The 13,509-nt window shown below is 42.8% G+C and overlaps 1 protein-coding gene across 1 annotated transcript in view; it reads left to right on the top strand.

Moving 5' to 3' along the window:
• Positions 1 to 912: 912 nt before the first annotated feature.
• Positions 913 to 13,509, top strand: part of LOC129408626 (protein shisa-6-like) — a 178,430-nt gene continuing 165,833 nt past the window's right edge. Inside the window, exon 1 of the mRNA XM_055152681.1 lies at positions 913 to 1,454. Within this exon, the coding sequence (XP_055008656.1) occupies positions 913 to 1,454 (542 nt within the window). The remainder of the gene's footprint in view (positions 1,455 to 13,509) is intronic.

Genomic DNA, 13,509 nt, shown 5'->3' on the forward strand with positions numbered 1-13,509 from the left:
CAGGACCATACGAGGACCAAACCAGGACTAAACAAAAACTAAACCAGGACCAAAACAGGACAGAACCAGGACCAAACCAGGACCAAACTAGGACTAAACCAGGACCAGACCAGAAGCAGACCAGGACCAAACCAGGACTAAACAAAGACTAATCCAGGACTAATCTAGGACTAAACCAGGACTAAACTAGGACTAAACCAGGACTAAACATAGACCAGACCAGGACTAAACCGGGACCAAACCAGGACTAAACATAGACTAAACCAGGACTAAACTATTACTAAATCAGGACTAAACTAGGACTAAACTAGGACTAAACCAGGACTAAACATAGATCAGACCAAGACTAAACATAGACTAAACCAGGACTAAACTAGAACTAAACCAGGACTAAAAAAAAAAACTAAACCAGGACCACACAAATATAAGGTGACAAAAATGACAAATATCAGGTAACTATAATATCTGACCAAATCCACGGCGGACCACCTTATGAATACAAAATAAATCTCTGTAAACACTGTGAGAGTAACATTTTTCTAAATAAACACAGTTTTCTTTCTCGCTCTGTGTCACTCCTGTCGTTTTAATTAGTCCCACAGTTGTCATCACCTTTAATATTTTGCCCAAAACTAACCCTCTGATTCTTTTGGCAGATCTCGAAGAGGGAGAGACAGCCACCTGAGAACTCCGACGTTTCAACCCCAAACCCGGCTCTGTGGCCCTAAACCGAGTCCGGGATTCTGACCGGCCTACGATGATGACTCCCGCCTCCGCCTCCACGACCCAGAGAGGAGCCGCCTCCATGGGCCCCCCCTCCCGGTAACCTCCCCAGGGATCGCTGCTCGGGCCGGGGGTCGGGGCAGGATGCGGACCCCTCACCTCCACCTCCTCCCCCTGCTGCTGACGCTAATGCTAATGCTAACCTACTCACAGAGCGCGTCCACGAACCAGGACAACAACAACAGCAACAGCAGGAAGCCGCGAGTTCAATCCCAGCCCAGGAGGAACGTCAAGGCCAAAGGGAACGTCAACGGCACAGCTCTCCCGTTCGCTTCTCCGGAAAAGATCACGCAGGTCCAAGCCCCGACGGTTCAGCATGACACCTGCCTGGGCTACTACGACGTCAGCGGGCAGTTCGATAAAGAGTTCGCCTGCAACAACACGGACCATCGGTTCTGCTGCGGGAGCTGTTTTTTGCGTTTCTGTTGCGCCGATCGCGGGAAGCGTTTGGAGCAGAGGACGTGTACGAACTATAACACGCCCGACTGGATAAAGACTCAGCCGCCGTCTCCCGCGCCCACCGGAGACACGTACGACCCCGAGCTGGACCGCACCAACACCACGGTGTACATCACGTGCGGCGTCATCGCGCTCATCATCGCCATCGGGATCGCGGCGAAGGTGGCCTACGATAAAGCCACGAAACCGCCACAGGAAATGAACGTGCACAGGTAAGATTTTTTATTTATTTTTTTTTTTTTTGCTGATGCCAAATGCTGGCTTTGGGATCACATCAAAACATAAAGCTGCACTGTGTAACTTTTTTGGTGGACGGTCCGTCAAATGCTTTTCTCCTTGGAGACGTCATTGATTTGTCTGGAAAGTTTCACAGTATGGCATCAAACCTTTCTATCTTCATGGAGACCATACCAGACCAAGTTACAGGTCAGATCTGTGGAGAGGCGACCCTGCTCACAGTCAGAATATCTGTTTTTCTAGGTATTTTTGAGCTCTTAAACCATGTTACGACCCAGGTGGATCAAACTTATTAAAGGAGAGGTAAAAGGTTACAAAAGTAAAAGTAGTTTTTATTGTTTAAGTTAAATTTAATTTACCTTAGAATGCTAAAACTGCTCCCGTGCCCCAAAGCAAAGTAACAACTGAAAGGTGGACCTGGTGAGCGCCAAACAGAACAAAATGATGCGGCACCAGACCAACCCCATGCAGAGCCGTAGAAGCCGCTGCAGACATCGCTAAACTAAAGGAAAAGAGACATCCCCAAAACTAACCTTACCAAATAAAAGGCGAGAACAGGACAGCCGCTCCCACCAGGTCAAACACAAAAGGCGAACAGCAGCGAATAGGCAAGCGCAGCCTGTGCCGAGCCGCCAAGACAAAGGAGCGCGCAAAACAATGAGTGCGCGCCCAGGTGTGTGGAAGGTGAGGCGCTGCACAGTAAGAACGCAGGAGCAAATAGAGTGTGCCACTGATTGGCGGCCGATTTATACCCAGACCAGCCACACCACAAAACATACTGAAATATAAAAATCCACACAATGGGATGAGCAAACGGGCGCCAGTACATAACAAACCACTTGTAATTAAGTAAATGTAAAGTAGAGCTGTTTAATGTCACACTGTGGAACATTCCAGACAGAACAATGACATATCTACAGAAACAAGAGCAGAAAAGAGGTTTCAGTAGCTCTGTTGGTAGAGCGTTTGTCCACTGGTCTGAAGGTTCGAATCGATGAATGCTGTTGTTGTGTCCTTGGTAAAACACTTAACCCACCTCGTCCGTCTGTGTAATGTGTGAGTGTTTCCTTGATGTAAAGAACTTTGAGCCTTGAAGGTGGAAAAGTGCTGTATAAAAATGTGACCATTTACCAAATTTACACAATGCACCGATAACCCTTCGAGACCTAAGGTACATTTGTTCTTGCCTGGATTTTTTCTTAATTTTGCTATTAAAACTTCCCCTTTTACACCCTAATGAAGTGTTATACATCCTTTTTTTCAGTACAACCTGCTATTTCACAATCGGCTGCTGTAGTTGTGTCATATATCTGCAATAAAATCTATAGGACCAGAAATAATAATAATAAAAATAGTAAGGGATGCGCAATTATGCAGACCATGACGCGTAATTTCCATTTATTTGAGAAATAACTGCACTTAGAGCGGCTTTTTCATTTGTTACGAACACAGACGCTCAGAGCAGTCGACCATTTTGACTCAGCTTTTCAAGGAAAAAAAGGAAGTTTCTTTCTTTTATGGTTGGAAAGTTCTGCACGGTTATATAAAACATAAAACATATTCTCATGTGTTGTATATGATACCATTGGTCTGGAAGGGTTAAGTGAGCTGTGTAGTTTTGTGCAGCGTCCTTGTTCTGTTAAAGCTCGTATCATAAAGCTTTGTGTGTATATTTTAATCAGCAGATCAGTACAATATCGACCTGTGGTGGAGAGTTAAGGTGAAGAGCTGATAAGCACAAAAGGCCAAATATCGGCATGATATCGGCCTGAGTGAGATATTGAATTTCTCCTTGGCCATGGATTCTACCTAGATGACTGAGGGATTTTACAAATATCTATAACTTTAGATACACTCAGATGTGGGGAACGTAGCCAAACATTTTACTCATGTAAGAGTAATGTTACTTCAAAATAATATTACATAAGTAGAAGTACAAAGTTGTGGTCCAAGAAATAACTCAAGTAACAGTAAAAAAAAAAATTTGGGAAACTACAACTCAAGTAAAAGTAACTTAAAGAGAAACTGTCAGGACGTAACATCTGATTTATAATTTGAAGTGACTCCTGTGAGGTGTAAAGGGTGAAGTATAGCTCTGCGTCGACTAAACGCGCACTGCCACCGTCACCTTGTCGCCATTGTTTTTGATTTATGGATCTGCGTCGAGGTCTGTGCACCGCAAAGTAATTCACTGCCAAAACTCTAGGGGGCGACGATATATGTCCATTCATATATAGGGTCTATGCGTGTGACCTATAGACGTATAATCTTTGAAAAGTTTCACATGAACCATCTCCAACGCAACAGAAGCACAGAACAGACTCACCATCAGCAGAACACCCCTCTGTCACAGAAAGAACACTCATATTCCACTGAGTCATGTCCTTTAGTCCGACAGAAGCTGAACCACATCAGTGCACAAGGAGCACGCTGTTTTTTGAGCGCTTAGTTGAGCCATGCGGTTTTAAGTTTCGTTTCTGTAAAACGTAAACAAATGTGCTCAAAGCTGCATTAAACACATTATTACTCAGTGTATATTGAAAGAAAATGTATGTAGAGGACCAATCACAGCCCTTGTGTCGCTTCTCCTGTGGTCTGCATCTCTTCAACACATAGTTAGAACATTTCGGAGGTGCACTTTGGTCAACACAGACGCTCGGTGTAGACGTCGTGATGCAGGTGATTTGACGCTGGATCGTAAATAGGCCTTCAGTCATGTTCTAATGTTGTTCCCTCCTCAAAAACAGAGCTGGAGTTGTGTTTTGTTTCATTCACATGTTTGAGTAACTCTTTATTATTAGTCTGTCTACATCTCTAAACTTCGAAAAGCTCTGTTCCACCTTGTGATGTCATGAAGTGTGAGTTTTCAACTTAACAGCTCCTTTTACCTTTAGAGATTGATTCTAGAGCTGAAATGGGGTCCGCTGCCTATTCCAACATCCTTTCATTACGACATGTCTCTATTAGAGGTGCCGGTTTTCCGAGACTTTTTAGTATCGTTATTCCGACACGTCATATACGGTGTTCTCCGCAAATACATGACTAAATGAATGAAGCACAAAGGGACCACCCAGCCTCTGTTTTAGATTAGATATTAGATATGTTCTTTTTTTTTTTTAAGTGCATGACTATTTCCCACAGCGATCAGTTTCCCACAGTCTGATATCCTCTGCGGACGAAGTATTCTCCGATCAAGAGCTTTGCCCAAGTGTCTGATGATATACGGGAGCACAAAGTATAACAGGCTCTCACATTCATATTATTAATGTTGGAAAAGCGGAATGTCTGAAAAATAGTAAAGTGTCACTGCTACGACAATGAAAAAAAAAGGCTACGTAGTGGGACGCTTGAAAAATTATGTTTAAGCCGTTACTCTGACAATTAGACATCAGTGTTTAAATAGCGACACATTGGAAAAGCAGCATGGAACCACTGAAACGATCCAAATGATTCTAGTGAAGGTGTGTGGAGTTTAAAAACACAGTGGAGCACTTCTTGTATTACCACGACATCACAAGGTGGATCTGAGTCTAAATGTACATGTGTGAATGAAATAAAACACAACTCCAGGTCTGTTTGTGATGAGGAAACTATATTAGAACTTTAGGGATGTAACAATAACCGAAATATTGTGATATCGTATCGTCAAAGTTCAATCAATAATATCGTGGACCATCACAATATATCGAATTACAAGTCTTTTTGCGTAAATGAAGAGTTATGGTGCAGCAATAGCTAAAAAAGACAGAGGGAACTACATAGACCATGATCCTTTGCTCCATTTCAGTGCAGACTACAAGAAATAACAGCTCTAAGCTTTGGAAGTCGAGAGGGGGTCACAACGCACAAACGCAAACGCTGCAACAAATACAAATGTGACAACACAACAAAAAGCCACAACAAACCAAAAAAAGCCACAACGGAAATGACCGCGGGACTTTATTTTAATGCAAACACCGCAACAAATACAAACGCCACAACACAACATAAACACAAAAGCCACAACACATTAAAAAGCCACAACATATCAAAAAGCCACAACGGAAGTGACCGCGGGACTCTATTTTCCGACGGACCGATCAAGCGGCAAGTGAAGAAGAAGAACTACAACGTGAAACGAATAATGATAAAACAATAAATTACTTTTACTTACGTTTCCAACTTCTCCGTTCCTTTACTTTTCATGTTGTAGTTCTTCTTCTTCACTTGCCGCTTGATCGGTCCGTCGGAAAATAGAGAGTCCCGCGGTCACTTCCGTTGTGGCTTTTTAATGTGTTGTGGCTTTTTAATGTGTTGTGGCTTTTTAATGTGTTGTGGCATTTGTATTTGTGTTGTGGTGTTTGTATTTCTTGCTGCGTTTGCATTAAAATAGAGTCCCGTGGTCATTTCCGTTGTGGCTTTTTTCGTTGTGTTGTGGCTTTTTTTGGTTTGTTGTGGCTTTTTGTTGTGTTGTCACGTTTGCGTTTGTTGCGACCCCTCTCGGCTTCCGTACTAAGCACTTTGAAATCTTATTAAGTCTTGTCAAGGCATTTTAAGAGGAAAAAGTTGCATATTAACAGTTTTAGCTCTTTAACCTCCACAAAATATCGTACCGTGAGATGTATATCGTGAAAGTATCGTACACAGAGATTTGGATATTGTTACATCCCTCATCGTGAGCCTCCCCACCATATCGTGATCTAGAACATGGATCAGAACAGAGCGTGGTGTGGGCCCTTTAAACAGAGTCGCCTTCAGCTCAGTATTGTTGGTTTCTGCTCGACGAAGCGGCGAGTGACCCGAGGCTCTGACGCTGGTCTGTGGTCAGTGTGAGCCGAGGGGAGGGCGCGAGCTTCCACATGAACGCTCTCATGTTCACCGAGACGATGGTTTGTTCAGACAAGATAATGGAGTTATTCTTAGAGACGGGACGGGATCAGATGTGGAAGTAATCAATGCAAATGAGACGGGGTCAGAGGGCAGGGTCAGAGGAGAGAGGAGAGGGTCAGAGGAGAGAGGAGAGGGTCAGAGGAGCAGAGGAGAGGGTCAGAGGAGAGGAGAAGAGGGTCAGAGGAGAGAGGGTCAGAGGAGAGGAGAAGAGGGTCAGAGGAGAGAGGGTCAGAGGAGCAGAGGTTAGGGTCAGAGAGAGAGGAGAGAGAGAGAGGTCAGAGGAGAGGGTCAGAGGAGAGAACAGAGGTGAGGGTCAGAGGAGCAGAGGTGAGGGTCAGAGAGCAGAGGTGAGGTCAGAGGAGCAGAGAGGTGAGGGTCAGAGGAGCAGAGGTGAGGGTCAGAGGAGAGAGGAGTGGGTCAGAGGAGGAGAGGGTGAGGGTCAGAGGAGAGAGGAGTGGGTCAGAGGAGGAGAGGTGAGGGTCAGAGGAGCAGAGGTGAGGGTCAGAGGAGGAGAGGAGAGGGTCAGAGGTGAGGGTCAGAGGAGCAGAAGATGAAGAGAAGGGGGTCAGAGGAGCAGAGGATCAGAGGAGAGGATCAGAAAAATGAGACGGTCAGAGGAGGAGAGGCGAAGGTCAGAGGACAGGATCAGAGGAGAGGAGAAGAGGGTCAGAGGAGAAGAGGGTCAGAGGAGGAGAGGAGAAGAGGTCAGAGGAGGAGCAGAGGAGGAGGAGAGGAGCAGAGGATGAAGAGGAGAGGAGTCAGAGGAGAGAGGAGAGAGGAGGATCAGAGTGACAGTACAGAGCAGAGTGAGCAGTCAGCAGTCAGAGGAGCTACTTTCTTTTCAAAATCAGGACAGTCTAAAGTTGTTTTCTGTCGATCTGGTCTGATGACATGGATCTGCTCCTGTCATCAGTGCTCACGTCTCTCCTCTGGACGAGCTGCAGATTCAGTTTGAGAGGAGAGAGGAGAAAAAAAAAAAACAAAAAAAACAAAACTGGTTTACAAAATAAGACAAAAATGTGAGACTAGTAATGCTAAAAAAAAAAATCTATTTAAAGTCTCTGTACCTGATGTGTATTGTCTTAAAAACATAAAAAAACTAAAACAAAACAGAACTAGATTATTTTAAACAGTTTGCAGTGGTCCAGAGTTCTTCATCCTCATTATTCACCATGATCAATTTAGAAAAGCGACCAGAGACCAGAGCCACAGAGTTTTGGCGTCATGGTAATACTAACAACAACTAGCATGCTAAAGTGCACTTGCTAGTTATCAGATAGTTGATCCTTTGCGGTGACTTCACGCTGGGAGTGCTCTACATGTATGTGTACTGACAGGATGTTCACCAGTTACCATGGAAACACGATGCAGATATCAGCAAATACAGTCAAAAAGGTTTAAAATCATCTGAATGATCTGAAAACTGAAAAATACAAAAGTGATTTAAAGATCAGTTTGAGTGTTCATGATCCTGTTTAGGAGTTTGGTTTTGAGTAAAAAGGTGAGAGTGACAACTCAAAAACTGTGACTGTAATCTTATTTGAGAAAGACTTGTTTAACAGCATAGGTCAACTCAACATGAAGCGAGCTAAAGCCAAAGCCGGGCTTGTTTGGTCAATCCAGGCTTGTCAAAGCCTCAGTTCAGTTCCACCAAAGTGACCTGAGCTGCAGCAGTAACAAGCACCGAAAAGGACCAGACTAACTGTCAAGATGATTTCCAAGAACATCTAAAAAAACTGTTTCAGTTTCAGACAAAAGTTTCAGCCTGTGCACATACACCTGTGTGTGTGTGTGTGTGTGTGTGTGATACAGTTGAAAAAGTGACTTTTATCATGTGTCTCTTGAGACTTGTACAGTTCATATACTCCTACACACAGGACATACATGCACGTGGACGTGGGACACATCGCTCCTTCATCACATCTGTGTCTCTCTCTTCATTTCCTCGTCTCTTGCTCTCTGTCAAACCACTTTGCGTGGATTTTATCGTTTCTTCTAGGCCACATATGAGGAGTTCTGTTACAGCTTCACTTTTACGCACAGTGAAACTTAAGCTCCACACATACACGTACCACACATCAGGAAGAGGTCAGGCAACTTCACTTCCCGGGCACATTTCTCCTCACTCCACAGCCTCCTCCTCCTCTGTCCACGGAGCGACCGAGAGAGAAGGAGGAGAACAGGAGAGGAGGAGGAGAACAGGAGAGGAGGAGGAGAACAGGAGAGGAGGAGAAGAACAGGAGAGGAGGAGGAGGACAGGAGAGGAGGAGAACAGGAGAGGAGGAGGAGAGGAGCAGGAGAGGAGGAGAGAGGAGAGGACAGGAGAGGAGGAGGAGAACAGGAGAGGAGGAGAGGAGAGGAGACAGGAGAGAGGAGAGAGGAGGAGGAGGAGAGGAGGAAGAGGAGAGAGAAGGAGAGGAGAGCAGAGAGAGAGGAGAGGAGGAGCAGAGACAGGAGAGAGAGGAGACAGGAGAGGAGGAGAACAGGAGAGGAGGAGGAGAGGAGGAGAGACAGGAGAGGAGGAGGAGGAGAGACAGGAGAGGAGGAGGAGGAGAGAACAGGAGAGGAGGAGGAGAGGAGAGAGGAGGAGAGACAGGAGAGAGGAGGAGAACAGGAGAGGAGGAGGAGAGGAACAGGAGAGGAGGAGGAGAACAGGAGAGGAGGGGGGAGTCGAGTTTTTCTTCTCGCTCAGATCAGAATGACTAGAAAAGTTCCGTGTCCCATATCAAACTCTGCGGGCGCTGTGGCTCTTCTCTCATTTAGTCAGATCATTAAAAAACATCACATTTTTGACCCATATTCTGCAATGTTGTTGCTCTGGTTTCTCAGAATCACCACGAGCACAAAACGCAGCTTAAACTCCAGGCCTTTTGGTCAGACTCAAGCTTATTTCTGTCATGGAACGAGTTGAGGCTTACGCTAAAGTTGGAGCTCAGGATTTCAGGATAAGTCACTCTGATGGAATCCCCCTGTTGTAGTTCCAGCTAAGTCTGTTGTTTTTCATCAAAGTATTAAAACGAACCCCAAATTAAAGTGTAAAAGCTTCAGACAGAGCTTAGTTAGCATCACAACTCCAGAGAACGTTGATGACGTCAGCAAAGTACAGAAGCCGAGAGGGTCACAACAAACGCAAACGCCGCAACAAATACAAATGCGACAACACAATAAAAAAGCCACAACACACCAAAAAAAGCCACAACAGAAATGACCGCGGGACTCTATTTTATACAAACGCCACAACACAAACGCAAATGCCACAACACATTAAAAAGCCACAACACATCAAAAAGTCACAACGGAAGTGAGCACGGGACTCTATTTTCCGACGGACCGATCAAGCGGCAAGTGAAGAAGAAGAACTACAACGTGAAACGAATAATGATAAAACAATAAATTACTTTACCTTACGTTTCCAACTTCTCTGTTCCTTTACTTTTCACGTTGTAGTTCTTCTTTTTCACTTGCCGCTTGATCGGTCCGTCGGAAAATAGAGTCCCACGCTCACCTCCGGTGTGGCTTTTTAACGTGTTGTGGCTTTTTAATGTGTTGTGACTTTTTAATGTGATGTGTTGTGTCATTTGCGTTTATGTTGTGGCGTTTGTATTAAAATAAAGTCCCGCGGTCATTTCCGTTGTGGCTTTTTTTGGTGTGTTGTGGCTTTTTTGTTGTGTTGTCGCATTTGTATTTGTTGCGGCGTTTGTGTTTGTTGTGACCCTCTCGACTTCCGTAGCAAAATATCAACAGAATGTTTTATAATTAGATGACGATGATACACAGCTTACACAACTGCTTAGACAATAAATCTGTGCTGGATCGAGACAGATTTTTCTCAAATACAGTGAAAAAGTCCGGTACAGGGCCTTTAATATCTGATTCTGTCCACTTTTGACAACCCTAGCACCTCTAAACATTGCTCACTTGTGGTATAATTGCGTCAGATGCACCTGTCACTCTCCTGTCTTGCACCCGTCTGGTCCCTGTCGCCTCGTGTCCACAACTAAAGAGCCGTCCTCGCTCACACTTCACTTGGTTGAATGTGATTGTGGCTCCTGCTGCTCTGGAAATGTCAAATTACTCAACTCATCTGAGCTTCGACTGCTCAAAGAAGCACCGCCTCATCTGAGCACGCGGGGAGTCTAACCCGCAACCTCCAACCGCCAACGCAGCTCACAAGAAATCGAACCCACAACCTCTGACCCACGGCTCATATCGCACGATGTTTTTGGTCTGTGTTCTACTAGTTTCCTTGTCACAAACCGACCTGGACTTGTGTTTTGTTTCACTCACGTTTAACGCACAAACCTGCACATTTAGGTTCTTCTCTCAAACTGAAAACACTCTGTAAAAAAAAAAAAAAAAAAAAAAAAAAAAAAAAAAAAAAAATATATATATATATATATATATAATATAATATATATATATATATATATATATATATATATATATATATATATAATATAATAAATAATAAAAATAAATAAATAAATAAATAAAAAAAACAATATATAAATAATAATAATAATAATAACGCACACAACCTGCACATTTAGGTTCTTCTCTCAAACTGAAAACACTCTGTAAAAAAAAAAAAAAAAAAATAAAAAAAAAAAAATAAAAAAATAATAAAATAATAATAATAAATATAAATATATAATATATATAATAATATAATAAAATAAATAATAAATAAATAAATAAATAAAAATAATAATAATAAAAAAAAGAAGAAAAAATAAAATAAATAAAATAAATAAATAAATAAATAAAAAAATAAATAAATAAATAAATAATAATAATAATAATAATAATAATGCACAAAACCTGCACATTTAGGTTCTTCTCTCAAACTGAAAACACTCTGTAAAAAGAAAAAAAAAAAAAAAAAAGTTAAATAAAAATAAATAAATAAAAAATAATAAAAAATAAATAAATAAAAATAATACTAAAAAAGAAAACAAAAAAACACTCTGTACCACCTTGTGATGTCATGTGGTGATACAGGAAGTGCTCCATTGTGTTTTTAAACTTCACACAACTTCACTAGAATCATTTGGACATTTTCAGCCCTGGAATGGCCGATCTCTGCTCTGAATTAAAACTAAAAGAAGCTGTGACGAAAGACGCGGCCTATTTCTGCCGGTCGTTTGATTGATGGGCATCGTTTTCAAGTTAGGTCGACAGCGCTGAGTGTTTTAGTTGTTTTCAGTGCAGAGTGTGGAGCTCGTGGGTGCAAGTCTCGTGTGCGTAATAAACAAGTGAGTAATGGTTGAAAAAGGCAAACGTACTGTAGATATCAACATGTTTGCAGAGTGTTTGAAAGTGGTTTGAAGATTGCAGAAAATGTATGTTTAAGAGCCAATTAAATGTTTATTTGTGATATTGTGAAAAGTGCCAATAGGCCAATATTCTTTTCAGTTCTTGTCGAAATGCCCTAAAATTTTCACAGAATGTATAGAGACCAATATTTTTTTTTACGTTTTATTTTGGGGTTTTTTTTCAGGTTGAGCCGTTCACTCCCAAAGAGAAGTCATTTTGCATCTTGGAATAATCTGCTGCACACATGTGTAATTAAGTTTTTGGTACCAAGTCCAAATTTGTTTGCCAGTTGGTGAAGGTTTGTTTTTTTTTTTTCCAGATTTTGCATTGAAGGCACACTGCACAATCTTGGGTGAGTGTGTGCGAGCAGATTCCAAGACGCAAAATTGTCTTGGACACCTAAACCTGAAAACAGAACCAAAATAAAACATTAAATATAAATTATAAATCTGTTTCTGTACATTCTGTGAAAATGTTAGATTATTTCAACAAGAATGGCCAAGTTTGTGGGACATGCCATCTGACCTCGCAGCTTTACTGGTATATTAAACTTTTCCCAAATCCCGTAGGAAGAAGAACAATAACGTCTTTCCCCTTGATGAAATTCACCAAACATTCTCTTTATTCCGGCTTTAAATCCTTCGATCTTGAGAATCGTTGACAACACTGAATAGATGACTCTTTGCTGATTGGCTGGTGCCCGAACTTGCACTTCTGGGGTTTTTGCGAATCATCTATTGTATTCTGGTTCCTGACCTAGTTGCTGGATGAAATGAAATTGAGCGGAGGCACTAGGTGGCGCCAGACTGGCTAGTGTCCTGCGACTTATATATTAAAATGTTGACAGTGAAGCGGTGAGAGGTTCTAGTCTTGTGTGTGAGTATCTGCTGCTCCTGTTCCTCCTGTACCACTGTCACTTCACTCTACTGCACATGTCTCCTGCAGAAAGAGCCTCTGTTCTGTCTGTATCATGTCAGTCGATCGCACCATTTCTTCCTCCGGGAGGATGCACCATGAAACTTTCCTGAAGTCACTGGATAAAGCCTGAACTTCAGTGACACCGAAACCATCCTGTCAGGATTCAGAAAGACCTGAATAATTCTAACTGGAACTGATGCTGAGTCTGACGACAGCGACACAGAAAAGGAAGCGTCGCTCTGTTTACCTCCGGAGGTCGAGAAGTTGCTCAGAAGTGACACCGAGGATGAAGAATTGAATGGATTTAGTGATTTGGAGTGAGATGGAGAGTTTGTTAAACTTGTTCTGTTCTGTTGTTTATGTTATAGTTTATCTGAAGAACTGTTCATATGTGCCTTTGACAGTCTGTTGTTCTCTCTTCTATAGTTTTTACTAGAACTTGACTTTCAACAGGAAATGTCAGTTCGTGGTCACTGATTTTATAAAATACATTTCCCCCCTAAAGGTCACAACTGTTATAAGTAGGGTTGTCCTGATCCGATCACGTGATCGGAAATCGGTGCCGATCACGTGACTCAATCCAGACTTGGCCGTTATGATCCGATCAGATATTGGATAAATAATATATATAACACACAGGACACAACAGTTTTTCTGAGGTGTTTGGGATTTGCTCAGAGACGTCCAGTCAGCGCGACTGTCTGTCCCAGCGTCTGTTGTACTAGAGGTACATTTATGCTGGGACTTTTGGGTCGTGTCGTACTCTGGCGCTGTTACCTGTGGTTCTGTGGTCCGTGTTCACACCTGCGCTGCTGGTTGCAAACAAAACAAACAGTGCAGTGGAGCTGGCGGTATTGACAGAGAAGGTCCGTCCAGCGACATGAAGTGTCTATTGAGCAGTGGGACAGATGTGGTGTGCGCCCTGCT

This window comes from Boleophthalmus pectinirostris, unplaced genomic scaffold (assembly GCF_026225935.1).
Source record: "Boleophthalmus pectinirostris isolate CB_2022bp ecotype Guang Dong unplaced genomic scaffold, ASM2622593v1 HiC_scaffold_17, whole genome shotgun sequence".
In the NCBI taxonomy this organism is placed as follows: Eukaryota; Metazoa; Chordata; class Actinopteri; order Gobiiformes; family Gobiidae; genus Boleophthalmus; species Boleophthalmus pectinirostris.